Genomic DNA, 18,494 nt, shown 5'->3' on the forward strand with positions numbered 1-18,494 from the left:
TCTCTGGAGTAAACTGATTCTGTAGTGGATTGCTAGGTACAGGGTGGCATAGAGAACAAAAGCGGGCCTTTGATTTGAAATTGAGGTTTCTGGGGTTTGCAGGATTTGTCGATCTACCAGGAGACACTGCACTATGCAATATCAAATGTGTATCACCACTCCACATCCTGATTCATGTTCTGCAGAAAGAATGTGAATGGCTAATATTAAATAATTGATTTGCATATAAAAGCCTGTTAAGTATTTTATAATTCTTTATGGACGTCTTTGTAAAACCTACAGGAAGGTGACTTCACTGCCGGATGCACACAGCTGACTCATTTCTGTATCTCTCTGTCCAGTTGCAGTCACAAGGGGAAATACAATTGTTCTTATCAGGGTAACATTCTGGCAAGTTTCCTCTGAAGCTAAGAAAAGTATTTTATTGCACGTAAGATGTGTCTGTAGAGCACCCTCTTGCATTAGGGATACAGCGTTACAGGATGGTGACCAGTAGAAACAGGATACTTAGTCTCCTTTGAATTCTAATTTTAAGTTGTCATACATCCCTTTACTCCATCTGTTAGGAAGCACCGAAGAAAAATATTTTAGCAGAAAGAAAAGTACAACGTCCTAAGGAACAGTGGGAAGGAGAAAGGACATATTGGCAAAAAGTGAATGGCTAAAGTCTTCCAGGGGTTTCTGCTAGGGTCTTGTGTATTGATGCAATAGAATTGTTGCATCACTCCACGAATGCTTGAACCTTAGCTCCAACTCAGCCAGGCCACAATGCTAGTTATATTTCGGCATGTAACACATAAGAGTTTTCGTATTTGTTCTCAAAATAGAAGTGCCTACTTTATATGACTGTAAATACAAAAGCTTTGTAGTTTCAACTGACAGCTCACACTGTTAAATGATTTAAGAACTTTTTCTTTTTAACCAGTTTCCAGATTCTTGCTGTCCTTCCTTTAAAAAGCACAAATCACACCATTTCAGATTCATACCTCCGGGACAAGTGTAGTAATATGCTTCCCCAAAGCTTCATGGAGCTACACTAGGTGTTTCTTTGTTTTCTTGATAAAGTATTTTTTCTCCTCTTCATAGTGAGTGTTTCTTTTACAACAGCAAACTGTCTCCTCCAAACCCATACTGGTCAATATGGTATAAGCTTTTCTTCAGCCTAGAGTGCAGCACGTTGCTTCTTAAGTGATCTCCTTTTTATCTCCTTGCTACTGTCCTGGGAACAGGTGGTTGCAGAGCAAGGATGTGCTTTGTTGCGTGTTTCCCAGGGGACCTCACAGGGCTTCATGCAATGCCCAGGCAAGCACCAGGCATAGCTAAGCACAGATTTTTTTTTTTTAATTATTATTTTTTTTTTAAATAAGGGAAGAACAGTTCAAACAAAATGTGGAGCCATTCCTATCTGACTCCTTCCCTTAAGCTTAGGGAAAAAAAAGGCTTTCTCTGAAAGCTTACATTCATTGTAAGAGAAAATGTCTTTTTAAAATTAAAGGAAGACTAAATTAGTAAATTTTAAAAATCTAATATTTTTATCTGTTCTCCAGTTGAAAATTCATAAAATTTAAGGAGACTAATCCTCGTTGGCAGTTTCCTGTTCACAAGAGTCATCCCTTCCTTTTTTAATGTTTTCATCACATCATTGCTTCCGGTGTCTGCCATTTCTTGGTGAATGTGCCTATACTACATCACTCCCTCTTAGATCTAACTCTTACGCGTGTTAACAGAGCCTTGCAGACTACAATCCTCAAAAAGAAAATCTCATTTAGCTGGATCAGTGACAGCTGTTCTGAGAGTTTATTCAGACCCTTTTGACCTGTGACTCCTGCTAGGACTGGACCCTCCACTGCGCGGGCGGCGGGAGGGAAGAGAGAGAGATAATCGCATTTTTCTTTAGCTGAGCATGTATTTATGTTCTAACCACAGCAGCAAAGCAGCAATGAGTATGATTTAAAAAAACCCCAAACACTAGGCCAACGGTAGGGAAAAAAATTGCAGAAATGGTTTTGATGGCATGCACAGTCAATAGGTATTCTCCAGTTCTTCAGAAGAACTGGGAACCACTGCAACAGTGAGTGTTATGTCCTGAAGACATGGAGATGAAAACCAATTTAAAAAGAAACAAAGTAAAAGGAAAAAAGAACATTAACTACCATAATGCAGTTCTGCGAACATCCTGTGCATCTCCTGAACGTCTCTGGTTCCTCTTCACTAAGCAGGAGCCTTGATTCAGCAAAAGATTTCAAGTTCTTCAATGCAAAATTACTTAATGCATAAATGTTTCCTGGGTATTGATTCAATCGTATAGTTAAAATGGGATATGAATGACCTTGTTGGATCAATATCTAGGAAGTACAGATACTCAACAGCTCAGTGTCAAGTCCTTAATGCTTAGAAAATTCAGTCCCACACTTTGCAATTTCATGAAATTTTAATATATGAAAATAGTATCGTTTATTTGTCAAAGTTTGCAAAAAATAAACTGCATTCACTTTAAGTTTTCTTTACAAGTGAAGCAACAAAGACAATTATAATTTATGTAATTTTTTATAACAACGAGAAAGGGATTAGCATTCTTAAAGTGATTTTAATTTGGTGGTTTGCAAGTACTTGGTAATAAAGTTTGATTTTCTTCCTAGTTTTTCTTTTACAGCAGGCATAAATAAAGCTTTTTCATGTATTACAGCAGGCTTGTCCTTCACAACAGATCCACTTTCCAATTCACAGAAGAGCGAGTCTTATATCCAGCAAAGCATAACTAAGCAAAACTTAACTGAGTCCATTTAGCACATTCAGTTCCCAAAGCACAGTGACATAAATTATTAACTTCCACAGACACACGGAATGCTCTAAGATATTCTGAGGCAAAAGACCTTTAATGCACGGAAGTCGTGACCATGACTTCAGCTGTGCAAAAGCCTTCTGTTTCTATAAAACAAAGATGGACATTTCATACTTTCCCAAGACTTTTCTTAATGAAATATCCCACTAACTTCTGCGGTCTCTGCTGATACTCCACAAGTACATCATGTGAGCTACTAATCTGATCTCCTTCAAGCCGATTCAGAAGAGTGACACACACTACGGCAGCTAGAAATTAAAAGACAGCATTAGTTAGGAATGACATTCTGGCACTTCTACAGTCCAAAAGCATAAACATTTGAACAAACAGCTAGAAGATTAGAAATATGAGAGAAAACAAACCCAAAAAAGGGTGCACGGTACCATGAGATGCTAGGGGACTAGCATGCTGCGGATGATACAAAAAAAGTTACAAATAGTTTAAGACAACTGATCGCTACATTAATAAAGCAAGAGCTCTCAGGCAGCTGCAGATACTTATTGTTATATCATGATTCTTATGTTTTTCTGGATAGGAATTATACTTCACAAGTACCCAGGACTTGACTGGTAGGAAGTGATCAGAGACACTGTTCTAGCAGATGTAGTTACAGCCCTCCGCTATCTACATTATCCCCAACTCAAATCCCTGTGCTGTAGGTGCCATCCCTCAGGAACCAGCAGATGAGCCGCTCCGACATTCACGGATGGGGAGCACTGCAAGTACAGGAGGATCTCATGGATCATCTCAGGCTCATCTGCTGCCTTCTGGTAATCAGAGCCCCAAAGGTAAAATCCCTTCTTTCACTCAAGCTGAGCTCTACCATCACTCTTCTGTATCCAGGGCTTCTGCTAGTGACGCTCTGCAGAGCACAAGCAGTAATACACATTACAGACCTACAAGGTAGAGACAGCAAAAAGGACCAGGCTCCCTCATGGCTCAGTGAGAGCATGGGTTGGGTTTTTAATCACTCTCAAGTCAGTAAGAACTGAGGATGCTTGATATAAATGTTGGCCTTTTTGCTTGTTTTTCTTCATTTCATCCTCCTTGAGTTTAAGGAAGTTTGAGAAACATCAGTGTTTTAAATTGGCGAATTCCTTGCCAAGGAAAGTGAGAGACTATAGTTAACATGGTAAGTAGAAAGGCACTGTATTACATTATTTGCAAGCGCTGATTTTTTTTCCTAATCTTTACTAAAAATTAGTTAGCTTGTGTAAAAAAATTAAAAACTTGTTTTATGATTAGGAATGGTTTATTCATGTTGCTACTAAAAATCTTCAACTGTTTTAAGAATTAAAGCCGTAAGTCTACACAAAATACTTACATTTTCAATCTGATATGAAAACAAAAAAAGCGATTATAGTTTTTTATATATATATGAGAATCACCCGATTGCTTAAATTAACCAGTTGCTTCCTGTAAACTTCAAAAACTAACTGAAGAGAACAAATTAATGCTACAGGGTAATTAGGTACTTCAATGATTTATGTGCTTGCCACAGGCTGGAATAGCAAACAACAGGACTAAACTGTTTAAGAACTATGTGACGAAGTTTGCATAAATTTTGAATACATATGACACAAATCAAACAATCATAGCAACAGAAGTATAATCTTCTGCATATAAAAAAAAAAAACAGTTCTGTTATGTTAACACCTCATTCACAGTTTTTACCAGAAACACCCTGCAATGCAGAAAACTTCCTACAGGTTGAATAAAGTGACTTTAAGCTAGTTTACCTTTGACACCGCTGAGATTACACATTGCAGCAAATACAGAAGACTCCATCTCTATGTTTCTGACACCAGAATCATAAGCTTCCTTCAAATATTGCAGTTTCTCTTCTTCATTATATAAGCAGATTGCACCATCCAACCTGCCCTGTCCTACAAAGTCATTTTGCAGAAATTTTCAGTGATGAAGTCACAGAACAAATTCAGTTTCTAAAACACCCAATTATTGCAGTTTCCCCTATACAGTGTCCAGCTTTTACTACTAGTCTTTATTATCATGTGCAAGACAAATATGATGAAGTGATTGTTAGCTATTGCTAGAGCTTCTACATATTACTTGTATTTTTTATAATCTGTGAATTTATAAATTTATAAATACTGTGAATCACAGTAATTTAATTGGTCTCCAGCTTAAATTCTCAAATTTATAACCGGGAAAATGTAAGTAGTAGTTTCCTGCATGTGGGGCATGTGTCAAAATTCAGCAACAAACTTTAAGGTGCATGGAAGTGCTGCATTTTTTCTATGTTTAATCATTGTCTAGAAAAACTACCAGGCTTGAAAATGCCTTCCTGATGCTACCTTAAAAGGATGAACATTTTATTACTTACAGACTCTCTAAGGTAAGAGATGAAGAGTCTCTTAAGCTAACTAGGCAATACTATTACCATTTTTCGAGAAAATTAGTTTATTCAAATTATTCAAGACTAACACCTACAGATAAAACGGCAGCAGGTTATGTACAGTAAAGTTAAATCACACACTGTTTTACCCCATATCTTTTTGTTTTCAGGAGATGTGCTCCTAAATTAATGCCCTTGAGCCTGTTCTCAGTTTTTGCTGTATGAGTTGAAAACATTCCTGACGCTTTTTTTTAGTGTAGTTTGCACCTGTGATTGGTGTCTGAGGAGATACACAAACTGACAGTGTCTGCTTCTGACCAAGCTTGAGCACTGTTATGAAGACCACATGTTGGTCTTCATAACCTCTGCATTGCACCCTTCGTCACCTATCCAGTAACAGCTACAGAAAGTAGTATCAGGTGCCACCTACACTCTGTTCTCGCAAGATTTGAAAGATGTTTGTGAATAGACTTGGGAGATCAGAAAAGCACCTGAACATCTATGCATTTATCCAAAGCCTTAGACGTTTGCCTCTCCTACGTAGCGGCATTGACACAACTCAGCAAAATATTGTCTTCAGTTGTCTGATCACTGCTTTGCTCAAAATGTGCATGGGAAACAAGTTCCAACACTTCTTTTAGAAAAGATTTACTTTAAATACTTAACCAGTGAAAAGGAAAAAAAAAAACCACAAAAAAACAAAGCAGCCACAAATAATGCTCACTCCTCTAATCCTCTAGGATGCCTCAGTAAATCACAGAAATTTTCACAAACATACCTAACTGACGAGTATGTGAAAAGTGTATAGTAGACTATATGTATTTCAGAGGATCTATTAGAGCTGGGGGGAACTAAACCTCCACAAAATTAAAAGTTCAATACAGCAAACTGCTAAGCACAATGCTTGATTTTACGTATATGAAAAATAGGTTAATTACGGCTGACAAGACAACTCAAAGTAGTGAATGCGTTCTGTTCAGTGAACTGGAACTTTAATGTTAAAATATTATGCGATATTTATCTGTTGCTGCTTACCAATAGACTTGTTAGTCTGTCGCCAGCCTTACCTTCATAAAAATCCAAAGTGCACATAGTGTTTCCAATGACTGTATTGAATTGATTGATTTCTTTACTGCACTGCATCAGTTCCTTAGCTAGCTGTTCATCTAGGTTTGTACTGCGAACTACAGTCTTTCCCAGAATAACCTGTTCAAACTGAGGTTTGAAGGTGGCATCTACAGACTGCCTAGTTATAACCACTGAGCCTGGCTCCAGACCTGCAGGGAAAAAAAAAAAAATAGATACAGCTTCACAATGTGGTTAATGCTTTGTTTCCATCTTGACCAAATCCTGCTTCTTTTAAAGGTGGCAATTTGCCCCTGAATTCACCAAGAGAAATTTTGTGCATGCCTAGCTGCTTCAGTTTATTATTACAAATAATTTTTGAAAGAATGAAATTTTTACTTTTTCACTACATATTCTTCCTCATCTCATACTTCTCATACAGGACAGGAATGTCCTTCTCTTCTCTTCTCTTCGTCAGATCTCCTAAGTGCATTTTCTCTATCCAGAGAGGCAGATATTGCCTCTTCTTTCAAAACTATGGAAGCAAAATGATTCATCTCCTGTGCAAAACTGTTCTGACCATCAATCACTTACTTGCAGGAGATGCTTTACTCTCCTACAAAGATGCTTTGGTTTGAAGAAAAAAAGAAATCAAGAGGTGAAATACCTATTCCACCAGAGGTGCCAATGCGAATAATGGTTACGTTGGAACACTTGGCATGATACAACAGTTTGATCAGCTCGTGCAACATGATTGAAATAGAAGGAATGCCCATACCGTGCTGAAACGAAAGCAGAAATTCATATTCAACATTCACACAGGCAATGCAAAACATATACAGAAGAAGGAGCGGGACAGTATCTCCTTCCTGATGTTTTTTTTCCAAATGTCACTTAACTCACTCCCACAAAAACCCTAACCTATGGGCCTACTGAAAGGCTACTGCAGGTAAACAGAAAGACTCCCGCTGACTTTGATGGACTATGGATGAAGTACATTATTTCTGAAAATCATAAATTATAAAATATTTACATTCTCAAAAGTGTAAGCAGTGTCCTTTACTAATAGTTGACAAATGCACTTAATCACAGAACTTTTCTTAAACACAAGAAAAACCCCACTGATTTTTTACCAACCTGAAGTGCTAGTGAATAGTTAAGCTAAAATTTTTCAAAACACAGACATTGTGGTTTAGTCACAAAGTTCAGCAAATGTAAGTCCACCTCAACTTGCGCGATAATGCAATAATTACAACCCAAAAGAAAGGGTACAGCATGATACGACAGTTATGCGATTGCAATTGAAGCATGTAATTGTATCTACAAATTAAAGGTATGAGGTTTTAAAACGCATACACAAATTGGCAGCACAAGTCCCATGGAAGGCTACTCTTAAGCTATGTTAGCACATTTGACAATGCCATTGTAGACACTTAGCTATGGATGCGATACAGCCATTTTTTCCCATACCCCACGTGCACTGAGCCACCTTTTTTCCCCATTGTTCAGGATACAGAACAGGGACGAGGCAACAGTAAGTCTGCTCAAAAATTTGTAAGGCCATCCTTGCAACACCTCCGTGGTACGCTGAGGAAAAAGGAGGCAAGAAATGAATGAAGGTCTCAGAGATCTGCCCTTTTACAAGAAAGGGCTAAAAAGGAATACTTAATTAGCCAACTGCGCTATTTTGAGCATGGCTGACACAATCTTAAAAACCTGACTGTACTAAGTGTTTAAAAGAAATGTTCATTCACATTCTCTACTTTGAACAGCGCCATTGAGCTGTGTCCCATCTCTGATTAAGTGAGGTACTTACACTGACTGACAAAACAGGTCCCACTTTGTACATTGCGTAACGGTCGGTTCCCGCACAGATGTTAGGATAGTCAGAACCAGGGCTCCCAAGCCCCAGTTCTTCAGCTATGTAGGCGATAAAAGCTTTCATCCGTGAAGGACTTCCTCCAACACACACGAACTGGTGTAGACAGTATTCAACAAAACAAAATCAACTGCATGATCCAGTATATCAAAGCACACGCAAAGATCAACATAAGGATGCAAACACCTTCAGTTAACACAAAGGTATTCACAGATGTGGTTCTTCTCATAATCATTCTAAAAGGCCATGAAGAAACATTATGCAAAAAAAAAAACCCTTCTATATAGCACTCAAGTGCCTTCATCCTCTTTAAACTAGTAAAAGACAGACACTGACTTGAAGGCCCCCCAAAAGGGAGTTCTACCTGAATAGGGACTGCAGCATTTGTCTTTCTACTGGATCAAAAGTCAGAAGCAATTATCCCCAATTTTGCTTGATATTGAAAGTGACAAGAACCCACAAAATCTTATCCCCTTTCCATTCATTCCTCAATTGGCAGTATGCTGACACATTTAGTCTTATTTTGAAGACAGCTACACTTCCACGTTCTGCAGAAAAGCTTAGGCTTGCTGAATGAAATGAAGCTTCTTACCTTTACATCTCCAAACAATGCCGGGAGATCATGGGTACCAGTCCCAAGAGCAAAATGGTACAGGATGTCTTCTTTCATTTTCTCCAGGTGAGGGTTGCAGAGATGGATAAAATTCTCTCTGTCAGGACAGCGGCATTGTGAAACATATAGAATCATAGAATGGTTTGGGTGGAAGGGACCTTTAAAGATCATCTAGTCCAACCCCCCTGCAATGAGCAGGGATATCGTCAACCAGATCAGGCTGCTCAGAGCCCTGACCTGACCTTGAATGTTTCCAGGGATGGGGAATCTACCACCTCTATGGGCAATCTATTCCAGTGTTTCATCACCCTCATCGTAAAAAATTTCTTCCTTATATCTAGTCTGAATCTACCCTGTTTTAGTTTAAAACCATTAGCCCTTGTCCTATCACAACAGGCCGTACTAAAAAGTCTGTACGGACCTTTCTTACAAGCCCCCTTTAAGTACTGAAAGGCTGCAATAAGGTCTCCCTGGAGCCTTCTCTTCTCCAGGGTGAACCACCCCAACTCTCTCAGCGTTTCCTCACAGAAGAGGTGTATAGAGTATATACAAAAGCCTACATTGAACAGATGTGAATTTTGCAAAGTCAAGCAGTAAATGTTGGGAAACACCATACCTAAGCATGGCTGCACTACCTTATTTTGGTTCCTCATGCATTACATTAAGGAAATCCTGAATTTCATGATCATCTTACATCTCGTAATAAAACACATACGGTATTTAACATTCCATTGATTGCACAGGATGAAATTGCTGAAGAAAAGCCCAGATGGTAGGATGCATTTGCAACAGTGCAACCTTTATCTTAAACAATATTAAAGCTGTGAACCAGAGTGGGTCTTTATGGTGAGCAGGACAATGGGAGCAGGACCAGGGAATATTCAATAGACCACCTTACTACATAGACAATCTATAGCAAAGTTGAAAAGCAAAACTGGCCTCTGTTTTGACCGACCCTCCTAGTCACTTGAGAGGGGTGGGAAGATTCGGGCTTTACAGACAGGCCCAAAGGGAATTTCTGGCAATGTGGCTCACTGTAACTCTGTGTCATCCAGCCAGGAGGAAAAAACTCTATGGCATAAGACTGGTAATAACAGTACAGTTTCTGAAGTAGGAGAGGAAAGAAGCAAATGGAAATCTGAAGCAAAGAAAAAACCATGGAAGAGAAAAAAAAATGCAAGAAAAAGGGAAAGAGAGGAAGAGGTAAAAAGAATTCACTTCCTCTTATGTTGCTTCCTGTAACAAAGTGATAGAACTAAAAAAAAAAAAAAAAGAAAAAAAAATCTTTCTGAAGAACCGGGAACTACAAGGCAAGGAGGGAAAACTGAACTACTTAGCATGTGGGATCACCTTCATGGAAAATTTGGTAGCGGACTAACTAAGCAAGCTGAATGATTCATAAAACGTTTGCCTTCTGTGCTTTCAATTGAAACAGGTAGGAAAGACTAGTTAATAATCACAAGCTGAAGCAAAATACTGGCCAATACTTCGAAGTGGTTTCTGAGAAATGAAAGCAAGCAATAAATATCTTCCAGACACAAGATGACTTAATAGCTTAATGAAGGCGTAATGAAGGCTCACTGCAGTCACAGCATGGCTCAGCAAATTCAAATTGCTTTGTCAGAGGAGACAAACAAAAGAGTTTGCCTGGAGTTTATGCAAAAAATTGCTAAGACTTTGCAGGAACAACTCTGAAGCCTAAACATAGGCATTTAGCGCTATTTTAGATGTTTTAGGTTATCTTGTCTGTCTGCTAATGCCTCTCCAGAAGGGCAGTGCTTTTCTGTAGGTCCTATGTCTTACCTGTCAGTCCTGTGCAGGATGTATTGGTTGCCTTAAGAAGCCTAAAGTGGCCTAGATGCCCATACTGAGGTCACTGAACTGTTCCTCAGAAAGCAAAGAAAATAGTTACAACCCCAATATTCTGAGTGTATCAATTGTTTCTGTTCTTGAAATTCTCTCTCTAATGTCACTAACTATCCAGCAGCAGCTGCACAGCCAAAGTAAGAGGTACCATCCCAATCCATCCTATTTGTCCCTGCCCACCACAGACCACCACCTTCAGCAACTGAAAAAGCAGCCCAACAAAGCGGGTGGTTCATTCGCCCCTTCACTAGTAATTCCTTTCCATCTCCCATGTGCCCCATTTGCCTCTCTTCGTACAAATCCCGTGTGAGGTGGAACCGAAGGCTTTGGTTGCCTTTCTTCTTCCCTCCGAGAGACCTGTTTGACTCCAGGAGAAATAAAGAGCAGGTTTACGGCTCTTCAGAAAGGTGCAGACAGTCCAGGAGTTTGCCAGCTCACGTGAGCAGAATTCCCAGGCTGCCTCCTCTGAATTATTCCTGTTCGGTTTTGTGGGACTCTCTACCCATATTTAATGGGTCACTCACTAATGCAGATCAAATAGCTGGCTGTGCTGATGTTTATTGGAATGACTTTTACATACAAATAGGATACGATTTGAAATCACTTCACAATTTGTTCTCAGGCAAGCAAAAAATATTTCCTTCTTTATGAGAACACCAGCAATAAAAGCTTCTCTCCAGGAAATAAACTGGGAAAAGGCGAGGCCTCTATTAGAAGTACACAGAAATTCATGTGGTACGTGCCAACACCACTGCCCTCATGCCTGGCCTAAATACAGCTTCCTTCCTCAGCAGTGTCTATATTTCACCTTCTTCATCTCACACCTGACCAGCCACACTCTTCAACCCACCACCTCACTGCAGCTAAGGGCTGTTACTAACTTGTACTGGTTATCTGCCCATCCAGATCTAATTGCAGACTTGGACCCTGGGATAAAATGGGCAATAAAAGTAAGCATATTACTATGTGTACATAGGACCAATGCCACAGATTTACAGTAGAGACAAAGTTTACCCTATAAAAATCTTTGGCCTGTAAGGAGCAGACAATTTATTCCCCTCACGCTGTCGTAAAGCACCTACAGCTTCTGGGGGTTTAAACAAAACACAAATTATCTGAACACTAAACATGTATGGTTTTACTAAAATAAGCTTAAAGTAAGGATTAGAGAAACAGATTGAAATATTTGTTCAGACTCCTGAAGCAGCTAGGTCTGGCCATATACAGCAACCAAAGTCAACATTTCAACAGCTCACTGGATTAAAAAAAAATAAAAACATCACCTACACTTGGAAAAATTCGCTGTCGTGATAAATGAAAATGGCTAGCCAGCAAAGCCCTCTGTGTAGATACGGTTAAAGCAGATAAAGACTCCATTTTTCAAAACAGCTTCTACTAGATACTTAATGTTATAATCAATATTTTTATCATAAACTTTATCTTAAACTAAATGAGTGCGCAATGAGTTTGGGGAGGAAGGTAAGTGTAAACTTCAACAAGATAATTCATTTCTGAATCTTACTTTGAAGACTGTTCATCATCAGTTTTCTTCCCATTTGAGACACCAGGAGCCATGTATGCTTATACCTAGAATTACATTTAAAAAATTAGATATAAGTGCATCAGAATAGTCCCATCTGTAAAGCTAGCATGATTAACAGTGATAGAAACTTTCTATATAGATGATACTGTCATGAATATTAAGCCCCCAAAATAATCCAGCCACACTACTGCTTTTGTAACTAGCAAAATGAGCATCTCCAATTTTTTATGGCCGAGTATCACCACTTTCAAACCACTGAAGCCCAAATTAATCCCTTGCTAACGTAACCCCCATCTCACCACTACTTTTGTTCTGTGCTATAAGCAACACCTGGCTCACGGCCCAGAGAGAGGTAAGTCTCACAGCTAACCAACTAACCAGCGACAGTGACTGCTGAAGTAGCTTTAGCCCCCTTTCACCTCTGGCTCCAGAAGGTCTCCAAAGCTCATTTCCAACTGTCATATGCCTGAAACCCGAGTCCAGGAAGCATCTTACTCGTAATATCCTCTTCATTAAACAACAACTATTGACCTTAAGAGCATTTGTATCTGCCCCAGCCTAAGGGTGAGGAAGACTAAACCAAACACAACTCCAAAAAGTCACAGCACTCTAGTTTATCATCCATCTTGAATATCTTTTTTTCCTAATCCATTACCCTAACCTATACCAAAAACCTTCTCCTTTCTGCATACTCCTTTACATTGAAATAGGCAAATGTATCACTGAGGCTTTGGTGCTGATACAATGACGGAATTCTAACTATAGAATGATTCATTTGTTATTATTTTCAGAAGTGACTAAGGCTACGTGCCGAAGTTGGTACTTTCTGGAATGCCCTTACAGGAAGTACTGAATCACAAAGTTTTGCTCTACCCTCCCTTACAAAGGGCCTGACAGCACACAGATTATAATAGAGACAGGATTATAATCCTTAAAAACCCCAGGATTACACTACAAGGAAACAGAAATAATTCAGTCTTGCAATAGAATTACATAATACGTGAATTTTGAAAGAACTGAAGAACCAAATGAAATAATAAACCTGAAGTCTGCCTATTAAAAGCCACTGAATAATGGAAATGTATTAACATTTATAAGGACAATGTTTTGTTCATTTAGAATACTAACCTTTATTAAATAGACCTAAACTTCACATGTACTAGATATACTTTACCTCCTTGAGCATAGATTCTAGTATACATTTAGTATAAAAGTCGCATTCAGAATCAATTACGCATCCTTACAGTCGTATGATTAGAGTCAGTTACTACAGGGTATCGCTATTATACCATGTACATTATGGGAAAAATGCATAATTTGTTCCAAGAAAACTACAGTGCTGTGAGTCCTGATAACAAGGACTTGGAAGATAAGAAGAAACAGCAAAGTGATTTTTATGTACCTAGATGACAAATGGCTGCAAATAAACAGCGCATATTCATTCAGCTGCTGTTCACAGTATTAAGCAACCATTTGATTTTTAACAGTGTTCTTGGTTCTGTGATCCCCTAAGTAATGACATACTTCAAAAAACTGAGAACAAACTTCTGACAGTCCAAGGGTCCAGAATACCCTCTCCAACAGCACCCAACTGGAGATGCCTTGGCAGGAATAGAAGAAAGGAGCAAGCAGAAAGCAGTTTTCTCATGGCAGACCCTTCCGGCAATGAGGTAGTAGCTGACAGGCAGCCAATTAATATAAAGGCACAAAATTCTCACACTGTCTAAACAAATGGAAATTTTTATAGCCACGTCAAAAGTTTCAGCAGTCTTTCTCAGCCAAAGTTAAAACTGATGTTCAAGAATAATGTGCTCCCAGCAGGACTCAGCTCAAGAAAGGGCATGGCCTGCTTTAACATGTGTGCAAATCCTCTGACCAATGTTTTAAAACCATGCAGAATCCATTATAATTACTATCTCGCATTTCCCCCCCGCCCTTTTTTTTTTCAAGGAAAACCTCAGTTAATAGCATCTTTAAGGAAAAGCTCTAGTTTGGTGTTGATCCATCATTAGAAAAACTGAAGAAGTTGCAAAATTGATTTTTATACTGTGGCTTCCCTCTTGAGACTGTACAAGCAGCTACAGCTCACTCACGATGCGCATCGCTTCCAGACCGCTTCCCCGACTCCGCAGACGGAGGAGCCCGCAGACAGCGCCCATCGATCCCAGCCGGGCAACGACGGCACCACCGAAACACCCATCCGGCGAGACCTCTGCATCGCGGCCCCTCCCGCAGCCCACGATGAGCTCTCCCCCCAGCACCCCGTTTCCCCACCCGGCGGCACCCACGTTTCCGCCGCTACCCCCCCCCTCCCCGGCCCCGCGGGGGTTTCTCCGCCCGGCGACCGGAGGTGCCGCTGCCGGGAGGCGCTGCGGGCAGCCCGCCACCCGCCCGGCGGCCGAGAGAGGACCGCGGGCTGCAGGGGGACGCCGTCGTCCTCCCCCAACCTCCCCCCCCGCCCCGGCCCCTTGCGGCGGCTGGCGGGGCTCGGCTCTCACCTGGGGCTGCGGGAACCGCCGCTGGAAACCGAGCCGAGCCTCTCGCTGCACCCGGACGGGCTGCGGGGCGCGCCGGCCGAGCCGCCTCCCGGCTGCGGCGGGCGGGCACCGCCCCGCCCCGGGCAGGGACCGCAGCACCGGGCGCGGTTAACTCCAAGCGCGCCGGCGGCGCGGACGCCCGGGGCGGGAGCGCAGCCGCCGCCGCCGCCGCCGCCGTCGCCGTCGGGGGTTGCCCGCGGCGGCGGGGCCTGCGGGTCGGCCGGCCCGGCCGCACGGAAGGCGGCTGTTGGGCAGTGACGCACCCGGCGGGGGCTGCGGGCACCGGGAAGGGATGCGCCGGGGTGCGGGAGGGAAGCGAGAGCGACGCGCCTCCTGCGCTGGGAGCGCGGGTCTCCTGCCGCCCCTCGGGAGATCTACCTCGAGCCTACGGGTTTTCAGGATGACCTTACAACATACGTATGAATACATCAGCACATGTTGGCACCCTGAGGATTGCGGAGTCGGGTTAGGTTGTGTGGACGTTCGTATCTCTATCTGTCTTTGTACATCTATATTCGTACAGACCGCCTTCAAGTGCACTTCTTTTACTAGCACTTTGGTACGGCAAAAAAAGGTGGTGAGAAAAGAGCACAGATGACTTCTGCTAATAGAATAGAACAGAATAGTTCGGTTGGAAGGGACCTACAACGATCACCCAGTCCAACTGCCTGAGCAATTCAGGGCTGACCAAGTTAAAGCATGGTGTTAAGGGCATTGTCCAAATGCCTCTTAAACACTGACCGGCTTGGGGCATCCAGTACCTCTCTAGGAAGCCTGTTCCAGTGTTTGACCACTCTCTCTGTAAAGAAATGCTTCCTAACATCCAGTCTAAACCTCCCCTGGCGCAGCTCTGAACCATTCCCATATGTCCTATCACTGGATCCCAGGGACCAGAGATCAGCACCTCCCTCTCCCCTTCCCCTCAGGAAGCTGTAGCGAGCAATGAGGTCGCCCCTCAGCCTCCTTGTCTCGAAACTAGGCAAGCCCAAAGTCCTTAGCCGCTCCTCATAGGACATTCCTTCCAGCCCTTTCACCAGCTTTGTTGCCCTCCTATGGATGCATTCGAGTACCTTAACATCCTTCTTAAATTGTGGGGCCCAGAACTGCACACAGTACTCAAGGTGAGGCCGCACCAACGCTGAATACAGCGGGATAATCACCTCTTTTGACTGGCTGGTTAGGCTGTGTTTGATGCACCCCAGGATGCAGTTTGCCCTCTTGGCTGCCAGGGCACCCTGCTGACTCATGTTGAGCTTGCTGTCAACTAGCACCCCCAGATCCCTTTCTGCAGGGCTGCTCTCCAGCCACTCCTCTCCCAATTTATACTTGTGCCCGGTGTTACTCTGTCCCAGATGCAGAATCCAGCATTTGGACTCATTAAATTTCATCCCATTAATCATTGCCCAATGCTCCGATCTATCTAGATCCCTCTGCAAGGCATCTTGTCCCTCAAGAGACTCAACAGCACCTCCCAGTTTGGTATCATGAGCAAACTTACTAACGGTGCACTCAACTCCAGATCGTTGATAAATATATTGAACAGGACTGGCCCTAGAACTGAACCCTGAGGAACACTGCTGGCAACTGGTCGCCAGCAAGATGTAGCCCCATTCACTACAACCTTTGAGCTCTGCCCTTCAGCCAGTTCTTCACCCAGCGCACCGTGAACCTGCTCATCCCACAGCTGGACAACTTGTCCAGAAGGATGCTGTGAGGAACAGTATCAAAAGCCATACTAAAATCCAGAAAAATTACATCCACTGCCTTCCTTTCATCCACTAGGCAGGTGACCTTATCACAAGGATACCAAATTGGTTAAACAGGACTTGCCCTTTGTGAACCCATGTTGACTGTGCCTGATGATTGCATTATTCTTTAAATGCCTTTCAGTAGTATCCAGTATAATCTCCTCCATAATTTTTCCAGGAACTGAGGTTAGACTAAGAGGTCTGTAGTACCCTGGGTCTTCCCTCACGCCCTTTTTGTAGATTGGAATAACATTGGCTAGCTTGCAGTCAGCAGGGACCTCCAACCTCCCCAGACTCCCAAGACCTTTGGTAGATGGTTGAGAGGGGTTCTGTCATAACGCCCACTAGTTCCTTCAGAACTCTGGGATGAATCCCATCAGGCCCCATGGACTTGTGAGCATTCAGCTGATACAGCTGGTCCCTCACAATTTCAGTGTCCACAAATGGAAAGTCACTGTTCCCACGCTCATGGTCCTCCGACTCAGAGGACCGGGCAGCCCAAGGTCTATCAGTATTATTAAAGACTGAGGCAAAAAAAGCATTGAATGCCTCTGCTTCTTCTTCATCCCTATTAGTCAGATGACCATCTTCAACAAGTATCGGTCCAATGTTTTCTTTAGACCTCCTCTTGCTATTAATGTACTTAAAAAAGCCCTTCTTGTCATCTGACACAACACTGGCCAGTTTCAACTCTAATTGAGCTTTGGCCTTTTGTGTCTTCTCCCTGCATATACGAACCACAGCTCTGTAATCTTCCTGCAAAGCCTGACCTTGCTTCCAGAGACCATACAATTTCTTTTTCCTCTTGAGCTCCACAAGGAGTTCCCTGTTCAGCCAAGCTGGTCTTCTGCCCCGCTTGTTTGACTTATGACACAGTGCAATTGCCTGCTCCTGTGCTTCTAAAAGGTGGTTCTTAAAAACTGACCAGCACTCGTGGACTCCTAAGCCCTCAAAAGCAGATTCCCAGGGTACTCTGCTATAGCTCCCTGAATAGCTTAACGTTTGTTCTCTTGAAGTCCAGGGTGTCCATGTGCTGTCCTTTTTTTCTCATTACACTGAAAATTTTAAACTCAACCATTTCATGATCACTGTGGCCAAGGCAGCCACCTACCATCACATCTCCCACGAGTCCTTCTCTATTCACAAATAGCAAGTCTAGGAGGGCATCTTTCCTAGTTCACTCACTGAGTGCTTGTGACAAGAAGTTATCTTCCACAAGCTTCAACACCTGCTCGTCCCAGCAGTATGATATTCCCAGTTGATGGCTGGGAAGTTGAAATCTCCCCTAAGGACAAGGGCTACCGATCCAGAAATTTCTCTGAATTGCCTATAGAGTAACTCATCAGTGCTTACATCCTGGCTGGGCGATCGATAGTAGACACCAACTACAATATCTCCTTTGTTTACCATCCCCTGATCCTCACCCAGTGGCTCTCAACCACATCATCACTAATTGTAAGGGCTGTACAATCAAACCTCTCCCTTACATATAGTGCGATGCCTCCACCTTGCCTGACCTGCCTATCCCTCCTGAACAGCCTGTAGCCCTCCATCCCAGCACTCCAATCGTGGGACTCATTCCACCAAGTCTCGCTAATACCAATGATATCGTAGCTCTGGGAGCTGACCAATGCTTCCAGTTCATCCTGTTTGTTTCTCATACTGCGTGCGTTGGTGTACAAGCATGTCAGATATGCTCCGTGCTCCCAGGAGCAGCGTAAATGTTCCCACTAGCATTGCCACCCTCAGGCGACGCCATGTCAACGCTTGGCTTACCTTCGGCAATCCTGTTGGTATCCCCTTCTGCCATCGATTCTAGTTTAAAGCCCTCTTGATCAGTCCCACCAGCTTACGTCCAAAGATGCATTTTCCCCATCAGGACAGGTAGATCCCATCAGGCCCCAGCACCGCAACATTTTGCGCTACTTTACTTGAGAAGTACTAATTCCAGCTGCACCTAACTCAGCAAAGCAGGCACCAGTCTTTATCATTGCTGGTATCAAATTCAGTGTGTCAACCAACTAACAGCTACAAAGCATATAAAA

At 42.4% G+C, this 18,494-nt stretch overlaps 1 protein-coding gene across 2 annotated transcripts; it reads right to left on the bottom strand.

Moving 5' to 3' along the window:
* Nucleotides 1–2,421: 2,421 nt before the first annotated feature.
* On the bottom strand, nucleotides 2,422–14,701 carry UPP1 (uridine phosphorylase 1). Of its 2 annotated transcripts, XM_050892045.1 has the most exons (8): nucleotides 14,663–14,701; nucleotides 12,144–12,208; nucleotides 8,735–8,852; nucleotides 8,080–8,238; nucleotides 6,931–7,045; nucleotides 6,266–6,475; nucleotides 4,582–4,728; nucleotides 2,422–3,090 (listed from the first exon to the last, which is right to left on the bottom strand). In XM_050892045.1, the coding sequence occupies exons 2-8, from the start codon at nucleotides 12,194–12,196 to the stop codon at nucleotides 2,951–2,953; spliced, it is 942 nt and encodes a 313-aa protein (XP_050748002.1). In that variant the 5' UTR covers nucleotides 12,197–12,208; nucleotides 14,663–14,701; the 3' UTR covers nucleotides 2,422–2,950. The 2 variants fall into 2 exon arrangements, with proteins under 2 accessions (XP_050748002.1, XP_050748003.1); XM_050892046.1 differs by lacking the exon at nucleotides 4,582–4,728.
* Nucleotides 14,702–18,494: the final 3,793 nt, after the last annotated feature.

The sequence above is a fragment of the Gymnogyps californianus genome, chromosome 2 (genome assembly GCF_018139145.2).
Source record: "Gymnogyps californianus isolate 813 chromosome 2, ASM1813914v2, whole genome shotgun sequence".
In the NCBI taxonomy this organism is placed as follows: domain Eukaryota; kingdom Metazoa; phylum Chordata; class Aves; order Accipitriformes; family Cathartidae; genus Gymnogyps; species Gymnogyps californianus.